General features: G+C 38.0%; 1 protein-coding gene across 2 annotated transcripts; it reads left to right on the forward strand.

Annotated features, from left to right (window-relative positions):
- The first annotated feature begins 21,425 nt into the window (after window positions 1-21,425).
- LOC148009799 (uncharacterized) lies at window positions 21,426-24,747 on the forward strand. 2 transcript variants are annotated; one of them, XM_087673466.1, is made up of 7 exons: window positions 21,426-22,055; window positions 22,817-23,210; window positions 23,400-23,499; window positions 23,611-23,686; window positions 23,819-23,932; window positions 24,076-24,133; window positions 24,316-24,747. In XM_087673466.1, exons 1-7 carry the CDS (start codon window positions 21,938-21,940, stop codon window positions 24,503-24,505), a joined length of 1,050 nt encoding a protein of 349 aa, XP_087529592.1. In that variant the 5' UTR covers window positions 21,426-21,937; the 3' UTR covers window positions 24,506-24,747. The 2 variants fall into 2 exon arrangements, with proteins under 2 accessions (XP_087529592.1, XP_087529591.1); XM_087673465.1 differs by having other exon boundaries at window positions 21,431-22,055; window positions 23,611-23,932.
- The last annotated feature ends 2,122 nt before the right edge of the window (window positions 24,748-26,869 follow it).

Raw genomic sequence — 26,869 nt, forward strand, 5'->3', positions numbered from 1 at the left:
AAGCTTTCAGACTACAACACAAGAAGGTAAGATTGAGTTCACTACGTCTCAAAGCTAGTCTTGTGTTTTTTCTTGCTTGGTTTGGAGAGAAGGATGCATAGTTAGTTAGAGCAAAGCATTGAGAAGAAAGGTGAGAGATTGTTGCTGAACCAAGTTACAGCTTCTAAAAGAATATAAGTCTATCTAATGTCTTAATTTTTGTGCATATAGCCCAACATTTTGGTTCCATTGTTGGAACAACAAATGGTACAATCATCAAGGTACACTTCTAGTGTATGGTGGAATAGGAGGCTTATAAGAGATGCTTGAGCATGATGGGATCGATAGGATATCAATCCATTTGTTCTTTAAGGATTCTTCATCAAGACCGTTTGAGTATTTGGCATCTACCTTTGATGTGAGTGCCATGGGATTGGTACTCATCTCAAAGGGGGATAATGTTGACATCAAATATGGAAGGCTATACTGAAAGGCAATGTCAAATGTAATCAAAGCATACGTGCTGGAATTATTTTTTGGCAAATTATTGTTTTTGGAAACTTGTGGTACCTCAAGGGCATCACATTATTATAAATATATTATTGTGTGAGAGTTGAGTTCGTTACTTTGGCGCATATTGTATCATCTCATGTAGTTGTATTTGTCACAATCGTAATTTTTGTATGCATTACACACATATGTATGTAATCAAAATAGAATAGGCTAGGTCAAATTAAGCTAAAGTAGAAGCATGCTTGAAGGATTGACTAGCCTAGATCCTAGAAAAGTAGGTTGGACATCCAAAAGAGGATATAAATCCTAATTCACAGTTGTGAAAAGCCTAAAAGGTAAAAGGGGTGCAAACACTAAACTGCAAATAGGGCATAACCCTAGACAAGGGGGTTAAGTCTAACCCTAATATTGGTCTATATAAGGGTGGGAGGCCTCAGTTATATTTACCGTATTATTGTATCCATGTTGTAGAAGCTCTATCAATGCAACTATTGAAGCAACCATTCACTTCTTCTATTATATCATATTGTCTCCATTGTTGAGTGAGGAAGAGAGTGAATAAGCATTGTGTGGAGTGAGGAATTGAGGGAGAGTGAAGCTCTACATCTTCTTATTGCTTTTCTTCTTCTTCTTCTTCTAATCCATGGTAAGAGGTTTGAGTTTGGAGTTGTATGTGAGGTTGTGAGATTGTGAGAGAGGGAGAGATCTGACGAGGTGAAGTTCTTCTCCATCTTCTTTCTCTCCTTCTTCTCTCATCATTGTTCTCGTCATTGTCATACTTGGTGGTAGATGTGAAGGAGCGACAATATCGAATTGTGTTGTTTGAATTGTAGAACCATCTTTGAGCCCTCAAGATTTTGGACTATAATGCAAGAAGGTGAGATATGTGAGTTCACTACATCTAAAAGATAGTCTTGTGTTCTTCCTTAGGTTGGAGAGAAGGATACATAGTTAGTTAGAGTAGAGTATCAAGAAGACAAGGTGTGAGATTGTTGTCGAAGTGACTTATAGCTTCTAAAAGAATAGAAGTTTGTCAAATGTCTTGATTGTTGTGAGTTTAGCCAAACATTTTGATTCTCTTTTTGGGACAAAGGGTGTTGTAATTATTGAGGTCCTTATACTCCTACCATGTGGCAAAATAGGAGGCTTGCTCACTTGAATATGAATGGGATTGATGGGGTATCGATCCATTTCCTGTTCAAGGTTTCTTCATCAACGGTTCCAATATCCTACATCTACCTTTGATGTGTCATGGGAATCAAAGGGGAATCATGTTAATAGTAAATGTAGAAGGCTACAATAAAATGCAAAGTTGGACATCACATTATTATGGTTATATTATTTTGTTAGAGCCAAGCTCATTACTCCAATGCACATTCTACCATCTTCCAAGGTTGTATTTGTTGCAAGCACAAGTGTTGTATGCATTGCACACAAGGATTTATAATTAGAATAGTACCAACTATGTCTAATTAAGCTAACGTAGAAGCATGTTTCAAGAAATGACCAACCTAATCCAAAAAACTTAATAGAATGTCCAAAAGAGAGTATAAAATCCTAATTTTGCAATTGCAAGAACCCTAAAGTGCAAAAGGAGCATAAACCCTAAAACAAAAAATGGATGCAAACCCTAAAATGCAAATAAGACACTACCCTAGAGAAGGGGCCTAGCCATAACCCTAATGTTGTTCTACATAAGGGTGGGAGGTCTCAATTGTGCTTGTCCTTTTGCTCATCCATGCTACAGAGTCACTATTAATGCAACTATTGACATAATTATTCTCTTTTATTCTATCATCTTGTCTCCATTGTTGAGAGTGAGGGAGAGAGTGAATGAGTGTTATTTCGAGTGAGGTGAAAGTGAACATCTATATCTTCTTCTTACTTTTCTTCTTCTTCCCATTCATGGTGGTAAGAGGGTTGAGTTTGGAGTTGTGTGTGAGGTTGTATGATTGTGAGAGAGCAAGGGATCCACTGAGGTGAAGCTCTTCTCCTTCTTCTTTCTCTCCTTCTTCTCTATCTTCTTCTCTCATCATTGGCATACTTGGTGGTGGATGTGAAGGGGTGATGATATTGAATTCTATTGTTTGGGTCATGGAACCATCTTTGAGCCGTCAAGCTTTTGGACTACAGTGCATGAAGGTAAGATAGGTAAGTTCACTACACCTCAAAGCTAGTGTTGTGTTCTTTCTTTCTTGGGTTGGAGAGAAGGATGCATTGTTAGTTAGAGTAGAGTGTTGAGAAAAAAAGGTAAGAGATTATCACTAAAGCAAGTTGCAACTTTAAAAAAATAGAATTTCATCCAATGTCCCAAGGCTGTTATGCATTTATCCCAACATTGTGTGTGTGTGTGTGTGTGTGTGTGTGTGTGTGTGGGTGCGTGCGTGCGTGCGTGCGTGCGTGCCTCTCTCTCTCTCTCTCTCTCTCTCTCTCTCTCTCTCTCTCTCTCTCTCTCTCTCTCTCTCTCTCTCTCTCTCTCTCTCTCTCTCTCTCTCTCTCTCTCTCTCTCTCTCATGTCCATGGAGTTATATCTGCCATAGCCTACTAGTCTATCTTTGTGAGCTCCATACCCAACAAAGAGCCACACTTGAATTTGCAACCACTAGAATCATTCATTTTATCCTTTTCCATCTCAAATATGGATTGGGCTCTTTTACATGTGGATAATGACACTTATTCTTGGGGACCATAGCTAAACTCTTCATTGCATATAACCTTATGATTTTTGACATGTCAAGCATATCCAAATTTATTTTCATTGACTCACACACATATGGCACCTTTATGTATGCACAAATTTAAATTACAACTTACATGAGAGTGAGCTTGGTGCTCTAAAATAATATTACAATGAAAGCTTAGGATTCCTAGAAATTAAATTTAATGTCTCAAATTATCTTGTTCACCTAACAATAGTAGGTGAATTCATTAGCTCACTTCTGACAACCACAAACTCAACACCATAGAACATAAATGAGGATTACTAACAAATTGCTCAAGTAGACACTATAGTAAGCACACCAGGTTTTCCCCTTTTCAACTACACTTCATTCAAAACTTTACCCAATGTTTCAATAGTTCATATTTTCAAAAACACAGAATCTGTAGAATCACAAATCTACAAAAACTATGGGTCTACAAGATTGCAAGAATTGCAAAATTTAAGGATCTACAGGTTTGCAAGTTTTACATTTCTTATAGATCTACAAGTTTGCAAGTTTTTACTATTTTTGAATTGAAATCTCTATTTCTACGTAGAGCTATACATATCTTAATGGGGTAATCTCTAATAAAACCATTACAAATCAATGGACAAAAGCTTTAGAATCTTACATTTCTCTAAGATTGTCTTGCATTCTTTTCTCATTGTTATGCAAAACCATAGCCTCAGTAAAACATATACGATACACTATCCATTACTCAAAAACACAACAAGTTCTTTGTTGTTTAAACATTGAACACAATCCAACTAAAAAATGTCTTCATCAACTAGTTTCCCTTGATCAATATAGGAAAAGAAAAGAAGAAGAAAGTAATCCCTTCCTATCATACATAGAGAATGTAGGAATTGTGATAGCAAACACAAATTCAAAGCTTTTTCTCCATCCACGTTGCATTGTCCTCAAAAGCCAAACAAACTATATTTATATGTTTTTCATAAGTTTTCGACATTCAATGTTGTATCCCCTATCAATCATGTTCATCCACCATGATTATCCAACCTCCTAGTTTGGTACACAAATTGTGAATAGATGCCCTATTGGAAAATCCAAAATAAACATAATAAAGACATGCTTTTAGCTTTAAAATCGTATCAATCATGACAACCTTATATAAAACTACTTGTAACTTTTGATTCATAACTTGCATCTCCAACCTTTTTGAAGAAAAATTATAGCCCCAATTTCAAATTGCAACTCTCTAGAAGACAATATGTGCAAATTCCCAAAGCTTAAGCCTTGAAAAAACTCTCAAAAAACTCTACACAACCTACAATATTTTTCTACATGCAATCCATTTCAAACAACATTAAAGCTATCCAAAGTTCTAATCTGTAGTAACTTATTCTTTGACCTGTATATGCATTACTTACACAACATCCTTATTTGCATGATCTTGCAAATATATATTTTTAGATGGAACCCATTGATCTTGTTCTCATGAATTGTCCCATCCAAATCTTACAATAGATAAGTACCATTGTCAAAATTTTGCTTAATAAAAAAGGGTCACTACCACCTAAGTCAAAACTTAATCTGGAAAGTAGAATCCATACTACTATCATATCTCATAACCAACATGCATGAGAAACATGACATTCATAGGCATTACAACCTCTTGATCATACACTAGATGAAAATAAGTAAACCATGTTTAGTCTTTTGAGGGTCCTATAAGCCTATAAAGCTTGATGCAAATACTTATCCCAATCCTGGGGATTATCTTCCACAAGCTTGAATATAATTTTTTGTAAATTCCCATTGAATGCCCAAACGTTCGCTTCAATTCAAATTCAACTTCTTTGTCAATTCCTTTACTAGCTTATTTTTGAAATTAGGACCTTGATATGTCACTATCTCTAGTGGTATCCCAAACTACAACATATATTCTCCATCAGAAACTAGACTTCTTCCTCTTTCTTATATTTCCTAGTAGCATTAGCTTTGAGCTATTTTTTTTTGAGAGATAGGCATGTGAACCCACTTCATCCAAGGGTGGATAAGGGTAGTTGAGTGTGAATGGATTAGGGGGCATGGAAAACCCTAACCCTAGCCATCTAGAGGCTATTTAAACAGCCCTAAGGGTCACTCTCAGTGTGAGAGAGAGTATACCAATTGTACTTGTTAGCAACTTACTAAGCAAGATCTTCTTAGATCCAACGAAATCCAAAACCCATTTTGCTAACCCTTAGACGAACAAGGTGAAAAATCCAAAAAATCTAAAGTAGAAGACAAGGCCAAGGAAAAAGTGAAACAGAAGATGAAGGCATGTCAATAAAAATCTGGAAACACAAGAAGTGCAAAAAAGTCCTAAATCAAGGAGAGAGGCGCATAAGAAAAAGTGCAAGTTAATACTTTGGTAAAAGAGCGCAAGGCGCACTATGATTTATTTTGTAAAAGAGTGCTTGGCTCTCACCCGTGCAAATTGTAAATGGTTAGAGGCATGGGTTGAGGCCATGCCAATAAGGAAGAGGAGGAGAAGGGTTGGAGGAATGGGCCAAGCCTAGACCAAAAAGGGGATGACCGCCCAAAGAGAATTAGGATTAGGGTTTTGTATAAAATGCAAAAAGTGAATGAAGAAGCTCATTCTTGTGTGTAGCCAAAAGTAGCTCTCCTCCTTTTCTTCTTCTTCTTCTTCTTCTTCTTCTTCTTACTTGCTTGAGCTTGTGCTTGAGAGAGGGAATGTGAGAGTGTGAGGGAGTGAGTGTGTGAGGGTGAGGGACCATGGTGGAGAAGCTCTCCATCTTCTCCTCTCTTCTTCTCTTCTCTTCTCTTCTCTTGGTCATGGCGGAAATGGAGCGTGGAGCGTGGAGCTTGAGGATCGAGCTTGCTTGAAGCTTGCACTTGGATTGTGGAGCTACTGAAGTGCTCGAGAAATGAGGCAACTCGATTGGGTATGGAGGTAAGCTCACTACACTCGTAGAGAGAGATAGTGCATTGGCTATGTGAGAGGTAGCCATTAGTGCTCGTCTTGAAACGCTTGAAAGAATAAGTGGTCCGTGGGTCTTGGCGGTTGAGCTTGAGCATGCCTTAACATTTTGGTCCCGTCCTCGATGTTGCAAAATATCTATTGTTACTAAGTAGGTTGCCACGATTACTAGATACATATGCCACACTCTAATACAATCCTGAGTTCTACAATTGGTTTTTATCCTCACGAAGTGACATGGATTCATAAATGTGTACATAAACAAATAATGTGTTTTGTGACTATGTATAAATAATATCAAAAGAAGCAAAGCCAACACACACACAAGCAATGATAATCAAGCACAGGTGATATGCATCGAAGTCAACACTATGGGATTTAGATAAGTGATGTCTTTTTGAGCTACACCCATTCATTATGGTTGAAGCATATGACTTGCATGTACTCTCACTATGGGATTTAGATAAGTGATGTCTTTTTGAGCTACACCCATTCATTATGGTTGAAGCATATGACTTGCATGTACTCTCACAAGTTGACAAGTGAATGCAGGACAACACAGGTCTTTGTATGAAAGTGTTCAATGTCCAAGTCACCACAAGACCACCAACCCCACAAAGAACCATTATGGAGAAAGCGACAGAAATACCAATTAACAAAGACCCGATGGAAGCCCCGTTGGAAGAGAAAATCACCCCTACAGAAAGCACACATTGCATTTGAGCATGGCCCAAAGCATACTCATTGGCTACTCTCTCTTTCTTGGCAAAAACCTGCATCTGGGTAGGAGCCATACTTTCAACAATGACAAATGTTTCTTCATCAAGTAGGATTCAATTCGCCAGATGCTCTGTCCCTTGTCCACGCACAGCTCACTCCAATTGCTACCTCAATTGTTCCGATGTCTCACATGTTACCAAGAGGTTTGCAAAATCTCAAGTGTATATCTTCATCTCAACAACTATTCCTCTAGCATCAAGGCTAGTAACACAATCATCTTTGTAATATCCATTTTTCATAGTCTTTGGATCTTGACATTTCTCAATCCAAATGGAAGGCTGATAGTCTCAATGTATTGCATTGATTGTATTCATTTCATCCCAAAAAAAGAGAAAATAAAAATAAAATAAAATAAAAAAGGCACCCATGATCACAGCACAGCACCTAGGGGTCCTCAAATTAGGTATGTCCAGTGACCTTGGTCGGTTGGCTTCGTCCCTAGTCCCCTAGCCCTTCATACATCCCCCACAATTGTTCAAGGCACATCAAGGGCAGGACATACCTAGGGAGCTCGTCGTCTCTGGTTAGACATGTCACCCTAAACCATTTACATGATTCTTTTTTGCACTCCATCTCAATGCCATCGCAATCAACAGTGGTAAGGAAGGCACGAAAGACCATGGAAAGTACATTGTACTCTTCAAACATTACAAGTAGCCACCAGCTCTACCAAAAGCTAATGCGTCAATGAGCTAAATTATGCTACATGGTGTTGTCAAAATTACATATGATGTCTCAAGAAGCCTTTAACTGTACTTCTCCTCAACATCGATAATTTCTTCCACCCCATTGAACCCTCACTTCATCCACACATTGCTATGAGAAACCAAACCAATAGTCTTCTAACTACATGATATCTAAGTATGCACGTGCACTCATATAATATCTGCACCATAATCTATACACAGTTTGGGTCCTCAAGTGCAGGACAATACTCTCGGATTGCTTAGAGTTTGACCTGTCTCCCAAACCAATCAAACTAAGCCTTGTGCACGATAAGAAGACTAGCACTAACCCCTAAGGAGAGACCATATGAGAGGTTTTCAATTGTAGGTATTGAAGACTCCAACGAAAGTACTGTCAGCTCTTAATCAACACTCAACTCTAAACTCTTGTCCTTCATCATCATGCAAGCCCACCAAAGAATCATCACAAATACCAACACCTGTGTCAACCATGAGTGTAACTCCCAACAAAGAACAACCCTATCACCAACTACAAAAACCCTATCACCAGGCAATTAGGCCAACAGCGTGCCCCCAATGACCTTCATTTGCACCACCACCAAAGCCCCTCCAAGGCAAACCACATTGGTCCCTTCCACCCACATCTTTGGTGCATGCCAAAGCCTGCTACCTACGACCGAAAGTACCATCATGGGATTGGCACTCATGTCTAGGAGGGGGTAATGTTAACCCTCAGATGAACAAGGTGGAAAATCTAGAAAATCTAAAGCAGAAGACAAGGCCAAGGCAAAAGTGAAATGGAAGACGAAGGCGCACCAAGAAAAATCTAGAAACCCAAGAAGTGCAAAAAAGTCCTAAATCAAGGAGAGAGGCGCTTAAGAAAAAGTGCAAGTCAATACTTTTGTAAAAGAGCGCAAGGAGCACTATGATTTATTTTGTAAAGGAGTGCTCGTGCAAATTGTAAATGGTTAGAGGCACAGGCTGAGGCCATGCCAATAAGAAAGAGGAGGAGAAGGGTTGGAGGAATGGATCAAAAAGGGGATGACCACCCAAAGGGAATTAGGGTTAGGGTTTTGTATAAAAGGCAAAAAGTGAATGAAGAAGCTCATTCTTGTGTGTGGCCAAAAGTAGCTCTCCTCTTCTTCTTTTTCTTCTTCTTCTTCTTCTTCTTCTTCTCCTTGCTTGCTTGAGCTTGTGCTTGAGAGAGGGAGTGTGAGAGTGTGAGGAAGTGAGTGTGTGAGTGTGAGTGTGTGAGGGTGAGGGACCATGGTGGAGAAGCTCTCCATCTTCTCCTCTCTTCTTCTCTTCTCTTCTCTTCTCTTGCTTGCGGTAGCAATGGAGCTTGAGGATCGAGATCGCTCGAAGCTTACACTTGGATTGTGGAGCTACTGGAGTGCTCGGAAAAGGAGGCAACTCTATCAGGCATGGAGGTAAGCTCACTACACTCGTAGAGAGAGGATAGTGCGTCAGCTATGTGAGAGGTAGCCATTAATGCTCGGCTTGAAACTCTTGAAAGAGTAAGTGGTCCGTGGGTCTTGGTGGTTGAGCTTGAGCACGCCTCTACACATTTCTCCAATGATCCATAAGCTCTTAGAAAATTATTGAGATGCATGATATCTTTTACACCAATGAGCAACATCAATACTCAAATTAGGCTAAATAAGTCTCGCTAACATGATTTTTCTTGTATTAAGTCAAAACCAAAGTGACCTCTGCATACTTCTTCGTGGCTTGAAGATAAACAAGCTAGAATTCCAACATTGTCCCCTGCCCTTTCGAGTACATTATCAACACGTCTCATATACAACTTATCACTTTACAAGTATGTATGACTTGGATTTTCTAACAATGGCATGCCTTTTCTACTTATCAGTTAGATATTTTAGCCCATTAGTTTTTAAAATTTCTTCTATTAGATGAAGACTTTCTCTGCCCTTATATCTAGGACTGTCCATCATCATGGTAACAACATAACCCAAAAGAGCATTTTTAGCCAGCTCATGAGCTCTATTGTTATTTTCTCTACCAACATAGTAAATTTCAAACTTCTACAGATACTTAATTAGCCCGTTTATCTTAAACAACCATTCCCTGAAAGATTTCTTATTAGCTTTTCAACATTCTAGATTTACCTAGCTATCAACACATCATGTCCTTTTGTAACTACTTTTTTGTATCCTAGCCGGATACACTATTTTAAATCAAATTGGAACATAAGTCTGGTCCCCATACTGATAACTCTTATTTTTTCCAAGCCTTTTTTTGTAGAACATAAGTCTCATATAAGACATTCCCTTGCCTAATAGTATTCTTTCCACTACTAATGCTAACAAAAAAAGACTTGTCCCAATTTGGAGGCATGTGAATGGGCAAAGTACTCAGCTTCTCTTTTATCTATAAGAATGTGTCCTCTTAAGCCTATATCCAGATTAAAGGATCTTTTTGAGTTTCTTTTTGTGAAGGATGTACATATTTAGTCAGCATATGGAAAGTTCTTGACAGATACCTTAGCTTCTAAATAAAGCATATAAGCTCTTTCAGAGTTTTTGGAGAATCCATAAGAAGCAAAGCCTCAACTTTACTTGGTTTGGGTGAAATGCCATTAGCAAATACCTCATGCCAAACTCATGTCCCAAAAGTATCACTTCGGCCCTTGCTATCTTGCATTTTTCAAGATTCAGGTATCCCCCCATATTGGTCTAGCCTTAAAAAACCTTATCCATCTTTTTAACATGTAAAACTTTAGAGCTATATACATATAATTCATTTATAAATACCCTTATAGATTTCCTATATACATATTTTTGGCATGTAAAACTTTAGAGCTATATACATATAATTCATTTATAAATACCCTTATAGATTTCCTAATGAACTGAGAAACAAACACCCAATTGACCACCCATCTTTGAAATTCGATGTACACATTTACCAACCCAAAAGGCACATGGACTTCCTTGTCATCTTAATATGCATTTGCAACATTGTCTCCTCAAAAACTACACAAACTTAGGTAGTGTCATCTACATAAACATGATCAAATTTTTGTCCATGTATCCATGCATCCATGATAGGTACTATGTCTTCCACATCTAATAGGTATACAACTCCTATATGTTTTGGGGACCTGATTGACTCCCAAAGAAAAATCTTCCATATGACTTTTCCTTCTATATCTAGCCTTCTTGCTAGTCTCTAGCTCATATGTAACTTGTTTTTCTTTGTTAATTATGCTTTCCTTTTAAGCTTCACTTTTGATATTTCTCTCTCTAGCTATTTTGTTAGCTAGAGCATCTACATTTTTCCCATCATCAAATAAGTTAGTTTCAATTAGATTCATATCAAATGGACCTTTATCAAAAGCCTTCTTTCTAATGGCTGCCTAACATGTTAATGCTACCTATGTTCCTCCTAGTGCCTAGCATCTTGTCTAGCATTGCTTTGTGGCATGGGATACATCTCCACTCCTACTCTTCTTGGATATGGAAAATTAGAGGCAATATGTCTTCTTTACCTCCTATTGAAACATTCAAAGTTATTTTATCTATTCCTAGGGGTCCTCTCTGGATGTTGGTCACATTAGAGGTTTCTAGCTTGCAACATACCCATTTTCAAATTTAGAATTGCCAATTGTTCCTACAATTTCTAAATTACATCATCATCAAGTATTCTATGACCTTACTACATAACTCTTTCAACCCCTTCGAATACCCAGAGAAGATTTATAGCTTGATGTCTTGCATTTCCTGTAGCAATATCAACCATGCTAGACATTTTATTGGTAGGTGCAGCAATACCGGGCATCTATTCCAACCTCATTTGCAAATTCCTTTGCTTTTCTGGTCTTTATTAAGTCTTCTCTCTAATTTTTGATATAAGAAGAGAAAAAGACTTGTTTTCTTTCAAGAACATGATTGGAGTTTGCTCCATACCCCATATTACCTCTATCCATCTCTCTTCAAATCTAGTCACAAATTTAGACATTTTCTCATTTTCTTTTCGATATATTCTTTCTAAACATTTTCACAGACCCTCAAAAATTTGCCACATTACAAGCCTAGTAACAAAACTAGTTTTAACTTCATTCCAATTTGCCTTTACTTCATCGATATAAGTGAATCCCACCTCAATCTTGCAAAGCCTTCAAGTAATATATCAATCATTATTTGCTTACAGCATCAATATCACTATCCATGTTGTAGGCTATCCATTCCAATTTCCCAATAAACTTATTAGCATCCTCATTTTCAATACCAAAAAATGGCTTGTACCCGAGAGCATCCATGCTTCACTTTGTGTCTAGGATGGTCATCTATCCAGACACTTCCCAATTAATACAATCAACAAGGATCCTCTGTGGAGGCACCAAACTATGGTAGGTGAATTCATTGGCTAGCTTCTTATCGATGTGAATCCAACACCATAGAAAAAAATCAAGGATCTCCTTCCTAACAAATTACTCAAGTAAACATTTTAGCAAGCACACCAAGTTTTCCACATCTCTATCATCTTTCATTCAAAACTCTACCCAAAGTTTCAACATTTCAAACATGGTATACAAAATTACACATTTACAAGAATTGTGGGTCTATAGGATTGCAAGAATTGCAAAATTGCTTATCTATAGGTTTGCAATAACTACACAACTACAAGTTGTAGAGGTCTTACGAGTAGGAAACTATTTTTTGAACTCAATTCTATATTTCTACATAGAGCACATATCCTAGCAAGCTAAGCTCTTATAAAACCATTGCAAATAAGTAGACAAAAGCTTTAGAACCTCATATGTAGCAAGATTTCATTGCTTTCTTTTCTCACTATCATGAAAATCACAACCTCAATAAAACATTTGCTATACACTATCTACTACTTGCAAACACAACATCTACTCTTATGTTTCAACTACTAAACATAACACGACCAACACAAGTGTCTCCATCGAATAGTTTCTCTTTATCAATAGGAAAAGAAAAGAAGAATGAAGAAATCCCTTCCTATCATACATAGAGAATACAAGAATTGTGATAGCAAACATAAATCCAAAGCTTTGTCTGCATTTACATCAAGCTTTGAAAGTAAAAACCCTCAATTATGTAGGTCTCCCTCTCTCTATGGCCTTCAAAAACCTCTAAAGACTCTTTTCCCACATTTCCCCCTGCTTAAATTGAACAACCCTCTAAAATACCCATTTTTCATGTTTTCCCTCTCTTTTTACACATATATAGCTACCCATTAATTGCCTTTATTTTGCCAAGTGGCAAACATGCCATTGACCAATTGAAAATCCATCATTTGTATAAACTCCACCTTGTGTGCACATACTCAAAAGCCAAACAAACTCTATTTATATATTTTCTATAATTTATGCACATTCATTGTTGTCTCCCCAATTGATCCACCAACGCCTTTGTACTATTTTTAACTTTTTGCATCTTGAACATCTCTTTCACTTCCAACTTCAATTTTTATCGATTTTGGCCCTTGGTGCCCATTACTTTTTTATTTCATTGTACCCAATCTTGAAAAGGGTTAACACTAGGTTGTCATCTTCATGGCCTTTGGAGGCCTCCTTATAAGGAAAACCAACATAGCTTTTGCATTAAATTTGAGAATATTTGAGCATACTTTGTTAGCATCAAGGATCACCTTCATTGCTAGGCCTTTTCCCTTTTTTTCCATGTTTCCCCAAATAGATGTCATCAAAATCTCAAACATTAGTTGAGAATTGGCTTCAAGTCAAAGCTTGTTGCCTTCATTTATTCCAATCGAGTGATGACAATGCTCTTAATTTTCATCCAATGGGATAGTTGCTTTAGATAATATGCAATCCAAATCAACCTTGCCACATTTTTGCTTGTGTGTCCTTGAAGTAGTGTTGGCATGCTCTATCAATACCTCACTATCTTCGACTCCTTTCTCCATGACCTCATCTTCCATTTAAGCACCCTACTTGCCAACAATCACCTTGGAAAGCTCTCATCCAGAGATGTGCATGGGGTGTCACATATTAAACACCCTAATAAATTCATCCCCAAAGGGGGGGGGTCTCACTCGTAAATATGTGTAAATAACTCAAGAAAATGAACTTTTAAACTCCCTTGTTTAGACCCTTTTTATGTAGGAAAGGGTATCATTTAATAGGGAACTTTATAGGTTGAATAAAAAAAGGGTGTGTTCTATTCATGATAAGTTCATAAATAAGGGGTTGTTGAACTATGCCTTAAATGCACATGATAGTAAGAGGACACATGTCACACATAGTGAAACCCCAAGAATATACCTTAGGTGAGATTAATGCTACATATGAGTTAAATGCTCCACTTTGCCACTACGTAATCTCACCACTTGCCCCCAAGCTATCAATACATTTCGTTACTTTTTGCATTGAAGACAACCAACCTTTTATGTTTAGTGCATTTTCTCCTTATTCCTCTCAAATAATTGTACAAACATGTTCAAGTCTAACATTTTGGTCTTCAAGCTTCAATCTTTAAAGCACTTGGTATTTCTTTGATTAACCTTGCTTGACAAGTAAAATTTTGACATTCTCCTAGAATTCAATCATACTTAAACAACATGGAACATTATACTTATCACAATATTATTCTTGAGTAACCTTGCTTGACAAGTAAAATTTTGACATTTTCCTAGAATTCAATCATGCTTAAACAACATGGAACGTTATACATATCGCAATATTACACAATATTAATGAGCTGAGAAACTCATATTTTATCTTACTACTATATTATTTTAGCTATAGGTTCGGAAAGCCTCGAACCTCCAGAGGGCTTCCTGAACCTACCCCCTTTTCCAAACCTCCATCCTCTTCCCCTCCCCTCTTTCTCTCTTGTAATATCTCATTTTCTCTTCCCCCTCCCTTTTTTCATTAAAGCCTCCCCCCCCCCTCTTTTTTAAATTAAAATCCCCTCCCCTCTCTCTCACTTATAATCTCTCTCTTTCTTTCCCCCCTCTCTCTCTCATGTGTAGGGCCTAGGTTTTCTCTCTCTCTCTCTCTCCTTATTTTAATTAAACAAAAATTTTACATTTAAAAGTTTAATTTAAGAGAGAGAGAGAGAGAGAGAGAGAGAGTCTCTCCTTATTTTAATTAAACAAAAATTTTACATTTAAAATTTTAATGAGAGAGAGAGAGAGAGAGAGAGATACAAAGAGCAAAAAAGAAAGAAGAGAAGAGGGAGGGAGGGACATAGAGAGAGAATTATAGAGAGGAAATATAAAATTTAAGAGAGAGATAGAGAGAGAGAGAGAGAAAGAAAAAAGAAAAAGAGAGGAGAGAGGGGGGAGAGAGACAGAGAGAAGCAAAAGAGAGAGAGAGAGAATAAGAAGAAGAATAAGAGAAAGAATTTGAACACAGTGAGAGAATTATAGAGAGAGAAAAGATAAAATTTAAAAGAAAGAAAGAGAATTATAGAGAGATGAAATATAAAATTTAACAGAGAGAAAGAGAGAGGAAAAGAAAAAATGAAAAGAGAGGAGAGAGGGGGGAGAGACATGGAGAGAAGAAAATGAGAGAGAGAAAATAAGAAGAAGAGAGAATTTGAACACAGAGAGAGAATTATAGAGAGAGGAAAGACAAAATTTAAAAGAAAAAGAAAAAGAAAAAAGAGAACCTTTCTTTTTAATATATATATATATATATATATATATATATATATATATATATATATATATATACACAAAGAGCAAAAAAGAAGAGGAGAGGGAGGGAGAGAGAGGAAAAGAAAAAAGGAAAAGAGAGGAGAGAGGAGGGAGAGAGACATAGAGAAGAAAATGAGAGAGAGAAAATAAGAAAAAGAGAGAATTTGAACACAAAGAGAGAATTCTAGAGAGAGAAAAAATAAAATTTAAAAGAAAGATAAAAGAAAAAAAATTATAGAGAGAGAAAAAGGAAAAAAGAGGAGAGAGAAGGAAGAGAGAGAGAGAGAGTGTGTGTGTGTGTGTGAGTGAGTGAGAGAGAAGAAGAATGAGGAAGAGAGATGGGAAAAAATAGAAAAGAGAAAAGTTTTTTTTTAATTTAAATATTATTTGAGAAAGAGAGGAAGGGAGAAAGAAGAAGAGAGGGAGAAAGAGAGAGAGAGAGAGAAGATATAATTTAAAAGAGAGAGAAGGAGAGAAGAAAAAACGGAAATTTAACAGAAAGGGGAGAAGAAAAGGGGGCAGAGCAAGAGAGAGAGAGAGAGAGAGAGAGAGAGAGGAGAAGAAGAGAGAGAATATAAACATAAAGAGAGAATTATATATAGGAAAATATAAAATTTACATACTTTAAGAGAGACTGAAGGGGGGGAAGAAAGTGAAAGAAAAAGAAGAAGAAGAAGAAGAAGAGAGAGAGAGAGAGAGAGAGTGAGAGAGAGAGAGAACATGTAGAGAGAATTACAGAGAGAGAAAAGATAAAATAGAGGAGAAAGAGAGAAGGAAAAGAGAGAGAGAGAGAGAGAGAGAAGAAAAGCGCAAAGAGAAGAAAAGGAGAGAGAGAGAGAGAGAAAAATAAAAATTTTAAAAAGAGAATGAAGAGAGAGAGAGAAGAAGAAAAAAACGGAAAAAAGAGGAGAGGGAGAGAGAAGGAAAAGAGAGGAGAGAGGGGAGAGAATAAAAAGAGAGAGAGAAGACAAGCGGGGAGAGAAAAAAAGGAGAGAGAGAGAACCAAGAGAGGAGAAAAAATAAACTATAATAGAAGGCAGAGAAAGAGAGAGAGATAGAGAGAATTAGACATAGGGAATTTGGAGGGGGAGAGAGAGAAAGAGGAAAGAGAAAGATGAGAAACGGATTGTTGAGAGAAGTTTATGTGCGATAGCACAGCTACTTGTTGCTATAATTGATTCCAATAAAACAGTAGAAGTAGATCCACTTAATTGAGATTTTAAGTATCAAATTAAATGTTCCATAAGATCAAAGCAAAAGATGTGAGAAACCATATAGACTAGGATTGAAGTGATTATGCAAAGGTTAACCCACAATCAACCCTATCAAAATATGTAAATTGGTTAGATAATATTTTGTAAAAAAATTATTGTCCAATCGAAAGGCTTTCTCTTCCTGAAATTTGAGTATGATTTATTCATGAAAGACCTTCTTCATTAACAAAAAGTTCTTCCACAATGAACAAAATTGTGTTATTGGTGAAGAAAGCAGCACAATCCTACTTATTTTGATTTTGCTAAACTCAATTACAAAAAGTTTCCTTGGTGACATGTTGGTTTATTTCTTTTCCTTATTGTTTCTATAAATCGTCCATTGGTGTCGGTAGTGGTTATACCTTGGTTGCAAGAAAGGTGAAGGGAACAACAGAAAAGCTATTGCCTACTTATATTTGGCATAGTACAAGTTGTGGCCACCTACTACCGAGATTCTATTAGGCATTAGTTTGTGGTGCGAATTTGAGTTGGTAAAAGATGAATGAATTTATCATTTCACATGAAGGGGAACAAAAGCATGTGACATATTGTGGATGCAATGTATAGGTACTTCATGTAGATCCCCTAGCTAATTATCTAGGAGTGGTTCAGCTATACAACTTTGCAAACATGTGAATTGGAAGAGTATTATATATAGCTCTTACTTTTAGAGAAAGGAATGTGACATTTGAATCACAACAGAGTTGTATTAAAGTAAACATGTGCCTTTTTTAAAAGAATTGGGACCACATATGTGAATGTTGGTATTAAAGCTATCAATTGTAAAGGTAAGCTTGAGAGTGACTTTTGTAAGCTTTGGTGGTTGAAATAATATATCACTTGCACCTTGAAAGTAACATAAGTTCCTCAACATTGTTATAAGCTCTTAGCACATGAACAAAACGGTTAAAATTGCTTCTATGCTAGAATAAACTTGTCATTCACCTTGTATGCCTTTCGTTCCTCTTTATAATAAGTATTGGATAATGCTAAAATTTTAAATTTGCTATTTAAGAAACTTGTTGCACACCTTTTTCCACGATACCTCTCATGTATCTAATGTAACTTCTTTGCAATATTGTCTTAATCAACTAGTTGTGGCCAAGCAATCAACATGTCCTTTTTAATCATTGATGGGCCAAAACAACTCCTCTACCTCACTCATACCTTGTATTTAGAAAATTTTCAAGGGGTTGATGGGTTAGTTGCAATGATCATCAACTCTTCTTATTCATTTTAATTAGATGGCACCTTCTCTAAGTGTATGTTTTAGGATTTCAATGGCATACATTATGCTTAGATCAAGGAAGCTTTAATACAAGGTCAGTAACCAAGTTTCATGAAATTTTTGTACTTCATTTTCATTTTCAACACACTTTGGACTTTGGAGTGCAAGCTTTTTTGCCACTATTCATATCACTATAATAATACCCCTCTAACTAAGATCATGATATGACTTCATCAATCCATGACAAAAGGCCAAGAGCAATCAGAGACATATTGCTTACACAGTGAGCATGAAGAGGAAGAAGGAATTGAATAAAGTTAACATGTATAAATTCCCATTTATGCATCACTTTAGATTTACCACATCTTCTCATGGATAACAACAACCATTTTAGTACTACTTAGATTATGAAAGAAAAGGTCTAGATGAATCAATTAATAATAAATACTCTATAAGGAAATCCATTATCCATCATGCATTAGTGGCTAAAGCTATGTAGAGACAATTTTGCATGTTATTTTCCATTGGCACGCATGCTAGATTTTGCTATTACTTTAATACAATAAAGTGGCTAATCACTCCCTAGATTGTCATACAATGAAGCAAGACTTTCATGACTTGACACATGCTTGTTAGATTATACTACACAAAAGTTTGATGCCTTGTCACATCCTTGTCAAGTTACGTCAATAACAAAACAAATGTTGTGCATATAAAGAAACATCTTTTCACAATGAAACTGTAAGTTGGGGTTTTAACAGCATAAAATCCTTATAAGATGTGGATATTGAGCCCAAAGGCTACAAAAATCAAGATGGCCCTTGAATACTGTTCAAAAAGCTTGGCACACTATAGTCCTTGGAAAAAAATCTTGATCAAGGTTCCTTGCATAGATAACCAATTATAGGCATTATAGTAACTCGGTATAATGTTAAAGTGAGACACATATACATGAGTATTTGTTGTAAGATGATGTTGTGATGGAACTTATGTTACACATGTGTTAATGCATTTTGAAATCTTACCATCATTATATATATGCATGCATGTTGATTGATTCTACACACTTACATACAATAATCAAAGGAAGTTAGATTCTCAATTGTTTGCTTGAATGATTGGGTGGTTCAATCTTTCAAGATGTAACTAAGGGTGCACTATCACATTCAAAAGTATTGCCCTTTTTGAGAGAGAGAGAGAGAGAGAGAGAGAGAGAGAGAGCACCCTTTTTCTTTAAATTTCTAAAACAAACTCTTCTTTTTAGAAAAGCAAGAAATCCACAAAGGCTAAGTGGATCACTTAACTAAAGTTAACAGTGGGCAAATTTTTTGGCTTGTCATCACTACACCATTGTATAAGGGCAATGCTAACAAAGGCTCGAATGTAAAGCAAGATGTGTGTGGTAGCCCTTTAGAGACGACAATATCTTTAAGTTCATGAGATTCTTGTGGTTTGAGCAATCAATTCTTTTCTAGAAGGCTTAAGTGGCCTTGCTATGTTTTAAGATGTTATATTGGTCCAAATTTGAAGGGAGAGGACCAAAATGCGCCATTAAAAAAAATGCAAAACTTGCATGACACATGCCAAAAATAAGGCCTCATACTTGTGCTCACAAGAAACATTTCTGGAAACCAATAGAAATGCATGATAAAATTGAGAGTTTTTCCACCATAACATATATAATTGAAAACATTTTTGGGAACCATGATAAGATTGAGGCCTTTCCACCAAAATATATTAAATTGATCATAATTTCATACCTACAAATAACAATCTTATGGTGTACTTTCACATGGAAGAGGTTTGAAACTAATCTTGACAAAAAATATAGAACTACCTTTAAAGCATTTCGGTTTATTAGCCTACCAATATTTAAGGCCTTTGCATTCATTTCCTCAAAGGATCACATTCTAATGTATTTTTAACATCTCCTTGGATTGATAGCTTTTTTAAGTGAGCTTGATTAATGTCAATGCTAATGATACATTCTTGATGTTGGGAGTTGATGATAAGAATCTACACGTCAACCATCTCAATCAAATAGAAGAGTTTGAAATGAAGATGGGGGCATGAGTTGTCAATAGCTAGAAAACACGTTACTAAGTTTAGCGCTAGCATTCTCAATATCCCCCTTAATACTCCATTAGTGGATGTCCTAAAACATAACTTAGGATGTAGTCAAGTGTTCCTTTAAACTTGACTAGATGGACTCATGCATGTAAACTTTACATACATGTTCCTTGCACTATTAGAAGTGGCAAATGAACTCGTTTTTGTAATAGAAAATGTTTGAGAGCCTCGACATGTGCAAGTAAACAAGCTTGTGTGAGAAGCTAGCTAAAGTTGAGTAGCAAGGGCATGCATAGAGAAACTAGTCATTGAAAAGATGTTGAAATAGAGCAAGGAGGAGAGAGAAACTAGGAGGAGAAAGAAGCCATCAACTTGCATTCACTGTGCTTGAAAAAGTATTGGGAGGAGAGAGATAAAAAGGCCATTGGCTAATCACATGTTATTTAAGCTTTGAAGGTGTTTTTTGACATTTTTGCAATTTGTTTTGCATTAAACCTTGGTTTTCGGTGAGCTTTGCATGTGTTTCTTGACAATCCTAAACCATTAGGCATGCTTTGCATATGCAAGTCAAGAGAGTACTCCCTTGATTCTATTAAATGTTGTTAAACACCCTAACAAGTCAGTCGGATGAGCTCAGATAGCCACTACAAGTGACAACCTCTATTGACTAGTGTTACTAGAATACAAAAACCTTCACCCTCGATGGGTCTGGGGGGTTTCCCTTAGATTTTGCAGGTTCTCTTACCTTAGTATAACAAAAACTAGGCGCTCTGCACCTAGAATCAGCTCGGCGCTTCGCGCCGAGGCGGGCGCGATTTTTGCGGGCGGGGGCGGGTGCTAGACGGGTGGCACCTGCCCCCGCGTTCTCTTTTTTTCTCGTGGGGGAGGTGGGGGCTGCCACATGGCACCTGCCCCCACCTCTTGTTAACTAATAGTAAAGATGACACTAGATTTTTTCCCATGCCAAAAAAATAAGCCTAGAGTGTAAAATCCAAAAATAGTTTATTCAAAAATTCCATTTGTTTTTCATAATTGACAATTCACGTGACACTAAACCTCGGTTTTTGGTGAAGGTGGATAATTTACTTACGTAGGTCGATTGACCTGTGCGTGTTGAGGCTGTGAGGCAGCTGAGACAGAATCATGTGAGTCTGAGTCCAGCGACCAGGCATCGCTGGCGAATAACGTGATGGACATGAGGTGCATGGGCGAGGTAGGCCCCGCTGATGTTGTTTAAAAGATAATAACAATAAAGTGTGTATCATTGGGGGGTTCACGCAGGTGCTGCGCTGCTTTCTCATGTACAACAGTACAAGCGCGGGCCCCGTGCGCTGACGGCAGCCCCTTAATCAGTTTCAAAGGATAGGAACAACGTGGCAAATACGGGCACAGCCGGTAGTCGGCGCATGCACCCACACGTGCCCTTCGATGCAGGCTTGCGCGCCGCAGGTCAACGGAAAGAGCGAGACGCTCAGACGGGGGCGAGCGGGAGCAGCCTTTTTCTTCTCTCTCTCGCATTCTCACTTTTGTCTCCCGAGGTCCCCCCCCCCCCCTTTTTTCTCTCTCCTGGCATTTTGCGCATGTTCTCGAATTCTGAAGCAGGTTTAATAATGGAGTATGGTACACGGCAACACAGCCACAGGTTCTCCTCTCGGCTCTCACTCGCTCGGAGTCGCTCCCTCGTAGTCTCTATCTCTCTGTGTCTCGCCCTTTCTTTGTCTCAACACAGAAAATCATAAGCCTCTGCGGCCTTCCTGTCTTTCTCAAGCGCGTGCCCAGCTTTCTTTCCCTCCCAGCCTCCCCTTCGTCATCTGCTCCTCCCTTTCCTTTCCGTGTCGCATACCTGAAGGCGGAATCCACCTCTTCACCTGCCTTTTTTGTGTCTCCCTCCCTCCCTCCCTCTCTCTCCGACCGCATTCCTGTCGGCAGGCTTCCCTTTACGCAATTGAAGCTCAGTTCGTGTGTCCATGGCTTTCCAGGACAGAAGAAGAGAACGGATGCCTGAAGAGAAGATGGAATAAAACCGCCGCACGAATCTTTACAACAGATCGAGAGAATCTCATGTCCTTGCTGCGAAATTATATCTGAAACCTTGGCTGTGCTGGCTTGCTGTCACTGAAATGGTTAGAGAGCAACATCAGGTTGTTTTTAGGGATTTCCTTGGAGTCGGCAAGCTTGCAAGCAGCAGCGGGGACAGAGAGGCTTCTGCACAGCCGGAGATTAAAAGCGAGGATCATGGTACGCTGCCTTCTTAGCTCCTATCTTGGCATGCTTGTTTCACTTTCGTGCTTCGTCTGTTTTGGTTTTTGCATTATGCTTCAGTATAACGTGACTTGTGTCATAGGCTTCTGATAAGAGTAGATCAATGCGGTGATCATCATCTTTGAGTCTACATATATAGAGAGCATCTGCTATCGCATAAGCGGTTAAAGATGATTGCCTAAAAAGTCATGCATCATGTCATTAACGGGATAGATCCAGATCACGAGCAGTGTTCACTGAAAACATTTTAAGGAACTGATGCAAAAAATTGATCCACATTTGCAGGTCGTGTTTGCAAGATTTTGAAGCTTTTAGCATCACATTTGGTCTCAAATTGTCAATTATAAAACTACTTTGTCTAAACTTCTGAGTTAGCTTTTCCCCACTGGTTTCATACCAATTCTACGGCAACTATCTCTAGGATTGCTTGCCACTGAACCTTACTTTGTAGTCAAAATTGATCACAACTGACCTCTTCACCGAGAGAAGTTTCAAATGTTGATTCATTAAGCCAGCACATCAGACATGGTTTTCCAAAACCTGGCTGTTTCAAAATTTCTCTAAAGAGAATCTCCAGTAGTTAATTCCCATCTGCACATATGCCATTAAGAAATTCAATTGTTTGTTGCTGGAGGGCTTAAATCTGATGTTTGAAGTCTAAACTGTGAAGGGAAAAGGTGTGCGGTTGGCTGTTTCCTGGCTTCAAGTAATGTCTCAGTACTTCATGATATCTCCAGGTACACATGATACTTCGTGGAACAGAGCTTCAAACATGCAGCAACTTAACTTTCATAAAAACGTCTGGGATGTAACAACCGTGGAGAAGTGTGGTGATAGCCAGCCGCTAGGTCAGGCTGGACAGTATGGCAATCCAGGGATCGAGGTTTCTTCTCCGTGCTTTATAAATAACAACTCATTACTCCAGCTTTCTAGTGACTTTGGAGGGCCTATGCCAAGATCAACGATTTCTTTCTCCTCTTGGACGTCCAAAGATCAGGTCATGCCTATTAGAGCTCGTGTGGGCCCAGAATTGAGTGAAGCTTCCATGATAAACAGGCCTGTTGGACAATTTCCCTTGCCTGGTACATCGTTGAGAGGCTCTTCGACTGGAGCAGTGTCAGCTCAAACAAGGTATGCCTGCTTGTTTATGCTGAAGTGGGCTTTATAACATGCGGATGTTGACAAATAGATGTTCAAATACATTGGAGTTCCAATTATCTATGAAAGATATAAGCTTTCATCAAAACTTCAGGTGGTTTTGAATTATGTTGCATTTTACTGGGGCTCAATAAACATCACACACATTTTGTTGGGAATCAGGAACTATGCATCAGAACTTAGTGGCAAGCCAAGCACCTCAAAGCTCACAATATTTTACGCGGGCAACGTCAACGTATTTGATGGTGTCTCTGAGGAGAAGGTAGCTCTCTAATTTACCTCCGAAGATTGTTTTTTGAGTGGGGGATTTGTATGGTGTGGACTTGACTTTAGAATCAGGGATTGTGATTATGCCACTTGTTGTCTGTTGTAGGCTCAAGCCATCGTGAATCTGGCAGCCAGTAATTGTTCGTGGCCATCAAGTGTATTGACTGCTCCAGTTTCTCAAGGTTCTCCACTTCTAGCTGCCGTAACTTCTCAAAGCAGGCCTGGCTCCCTTCATCTCGGGAATCTCATTAAACAAGATGTGGTTGAGTTGAATGCCAATACTGGTCTATCAGTTAGCTCCAATCTGATTGCAGTTGAGCAAGTAGGAAACCCTCCTCCGACTAACGATAACCAGGAGTTGCCACTTCCAAACACTCCTTCAGCAGCATCAAGTGCACTCCCCCCAGGCCAGCCTGCAGTTCCTCGAGGTTTGGTAGACTGTTGTTGCTTGTGTGCTTTCATAAAAGATTCTGTTTTTCTCCTCTGTCTGCATCCAGAGCATTCCTCTGTTTAACTTCTCTTACTTGTATGCTTTAATCAAATGCATGCTGAGTTGTCCCTCTGTCTGCAGCTTTACCGCAAGCAAGGAAAGCATCATTAGCGCGCTTCCTTGAAAAACGCAAAGAACGGTATATTTCTGTTTTCTCAATATTGCACTTGGGGAGAATAGGATGCTTGTGTTTTCTTTTTGCACTCAATACAATGATCCGCTATGGTCTGAAAGTCTTTAATGGAGACTCTATTCTCTTAAAGAGTTCTTGGTGAAATGAGCTGTCTATTGAGTAGTTGGTAAATGTGCTCTGTATCTCAGGGTTCAATCAAAGTCTCCCTATCTCTTAAAGCAAGAGCAATCTCTTCTGGTAGGAGAAGGATTATCGAGCTCAAACAGTCCAATGCCGGACGATGAGTGTGTAAGCAAAGTCAGTGTTCCTTACACTTGTGGGGTCGTGGACAATACAGGCTCATTTAACGGCATTCCCTACGGTGCTATTAAAAGCTGATATAGAGATGGTGTAATGATATCTTGATTATTAACATTTCTAGAATGTTAGGTATTTTTTGGATTTGTCCTGTTTTGTAAAAGTTAATCCTAACCCCTTCACAATCAGGTATAGCCGAGGACTATATCCATGTACACCGCATATTTGGCAAATCATCTTTGGGCCGTTATATGTTCAGGCCATTGATAATATCATTTTCAGACTTAGATTAAAGCAGTCGTCCTGCTCTTGAAATAGACAAAGCTTACAAGTCTGGTTCAAGGATCAATATGCCATACCAACCAGCGGCAGCCCATTTGTTGGGAGCGCGTGTGTGAGTTATCCTTCAATAAATTCTACCAAAAGGCACTAAAAACACATGGTAAAAAGAACCAATATGTCATGGTACATACTGTGCAGCTATAACTTGAAGGCACTAAAAATACACTGTAGGAAGAGTCAATATGCCATTTGTCCATTCTGTGGAGCTAACTTGAAATCTTTAACTTTAAAGCCTGGTATGCTTGATGATGTTGAGGGTTGATAGTGTGTATATTTCACGGAAATTCCTTTACACAGCATTTGGCTTTTGTTTAGTAGCTCAGAAAACGGAGGCAAAGCCAAATATTATAAATTAAGCTCAGTCCCAAATGAATAAGAATGAATGGCATGTACTAAATTGCCAAAGGACGACACCATAGGATGTGCGACATGATGCACATGATGGAGCTCTAACTGGCTTCGATGGCCTTGCGACATCAGTCCGCTCATATTTCCTTTAATATTTTATCAATCAGCCAACCACATGCACGACGAACCCAATTTGCCGGGTAGGATTTAGACGGTAGGGCAGTTCCATGCTAAGAGATTTGGCTAGGGTTTCAATACAAAGGTAGCCGTAGCAAGGCAAAAGAACATGCTACGCCATGCTCACTCCACACAATTTAGTAAGAGTTGGGTGTGACACCACTCTTAGGTTGGGTTTAGATAGAGGCAGCAGCACTCCAAAACATGATCAACCTTCTGCCTCCTTGTGTGAAGAGTGAGGCGAAGGTAAAGAGGTTTTGTCTTAGTTCCAAGGCTCTTCCGAGGGGGGAGGGGTTGGTAAAAAGTGAGTGGGCCCAATAGAAAGAGGAGGAAAGTCTCAACCATTTGGGGGATGCCACATCAAAAGCACGCCCCTTTGATATGTCTTTGCCACTGCTCGTCTGAACTCGCCCTTAATGCGAAGGGTGCCGCCTAGTAGTTGAGATATTGGACTCAAAATAGTACTGAGGGTAAGCATTCAAGTCTTGTTGTGCACATTACTTGGTTAGACTTGCACATCTTTACTCGTTGTGACTTGGTTTACTAATATCCCTTCAATTCATCTCCTCAAGGAATCTAATTTCTTTGAATTCTTCGTCATATGGCATTGCAAGGCTAGTGTTGCAAATTTATGCATTGATTTAGTCATATTCATCCTTATACATTGATGGATCTATTGATTGGTCTAGTAGATGGTGTATGGGTTTCATTTCCTAGTGAAAACATTTAGAGATTGTGCTCAAACCCATAGAGGTTTACATGTTCACTTTTCAAATCATTGCTCTCTATCTATTTTCTAAAATAACTAGTACATTTTTTCATCCTCTAATTCTAGTGGATGGGGTATGGGCTTTGTGTCTTGTAAGAAATTTAAAGGTTGTGTCCAAATCCATAGAAGTTTCTAAGTTTTCATTCCAATTCATAAACTACTTGTTTCCAAAAAAACACTAGTCTATTTCTTTAATCCTCTCTAAGCCTAGTTTTTGCACCTAAGATCATCTAAGGAATAAGTTTGTCAATCCTTTCTAAACCGTGAAATCAATTGAGAGTTGGGTGCTTGCAATTTTGACCTAGCAAGTTTCAAGTACATCCCTTGTCTTGACTTTAAAGCTTTTGGCTACCTTAGTTTGAAAATTTATTCTCAATCGAGGGATTATCCCGTGATTAAAGTACTCTTGTATTTGTAATTTCTTTTCTTGTTATATCTCCTAGGGTGCTCTAGTTTATTTAAGATTTGGGGCCTTAGAATGAGACACTTTTAAGTGCTACATAAATAAACTCATAAGTTATAATTATGTTGAGTTGCTTGAAAAAGCTCTTGTTACACTCTGTGAGATATACAATTCTCATTAGTTAACTCACAATATCCATTAGGACCTTTGTGAGTATCAAATATGTATCCACGCCTTGTAGAATAGTAAAGGATATAAGAATTTCATAACTTAATTCACAATTCACAATGATATCTAAGAGAAAAAATGAATAAAATATAAAAAATCATTGAGACTATATTGTTTTTTGGTTATACACGTGGTCATGTATATACAAGGATTTGTTTTGCATGTGTTTTCTCAAACA

Source organism: Lygodium microphyllum, chromosome 30 (assembly GCF_053477565.2).
Source record: "Lygodium microphyllum isolate KBCC chromosome 30, Lygodium_microphyllum_v1.1.10, whole genome shotgun sequence".
Classification (NCBI taxonomy): Eukaryota; Viridiplantae; Streptophyta; class Polypodiopsida; order Schizaeales; family Lygodiaceae; genus Lygodium; species Lygodium microphyllum.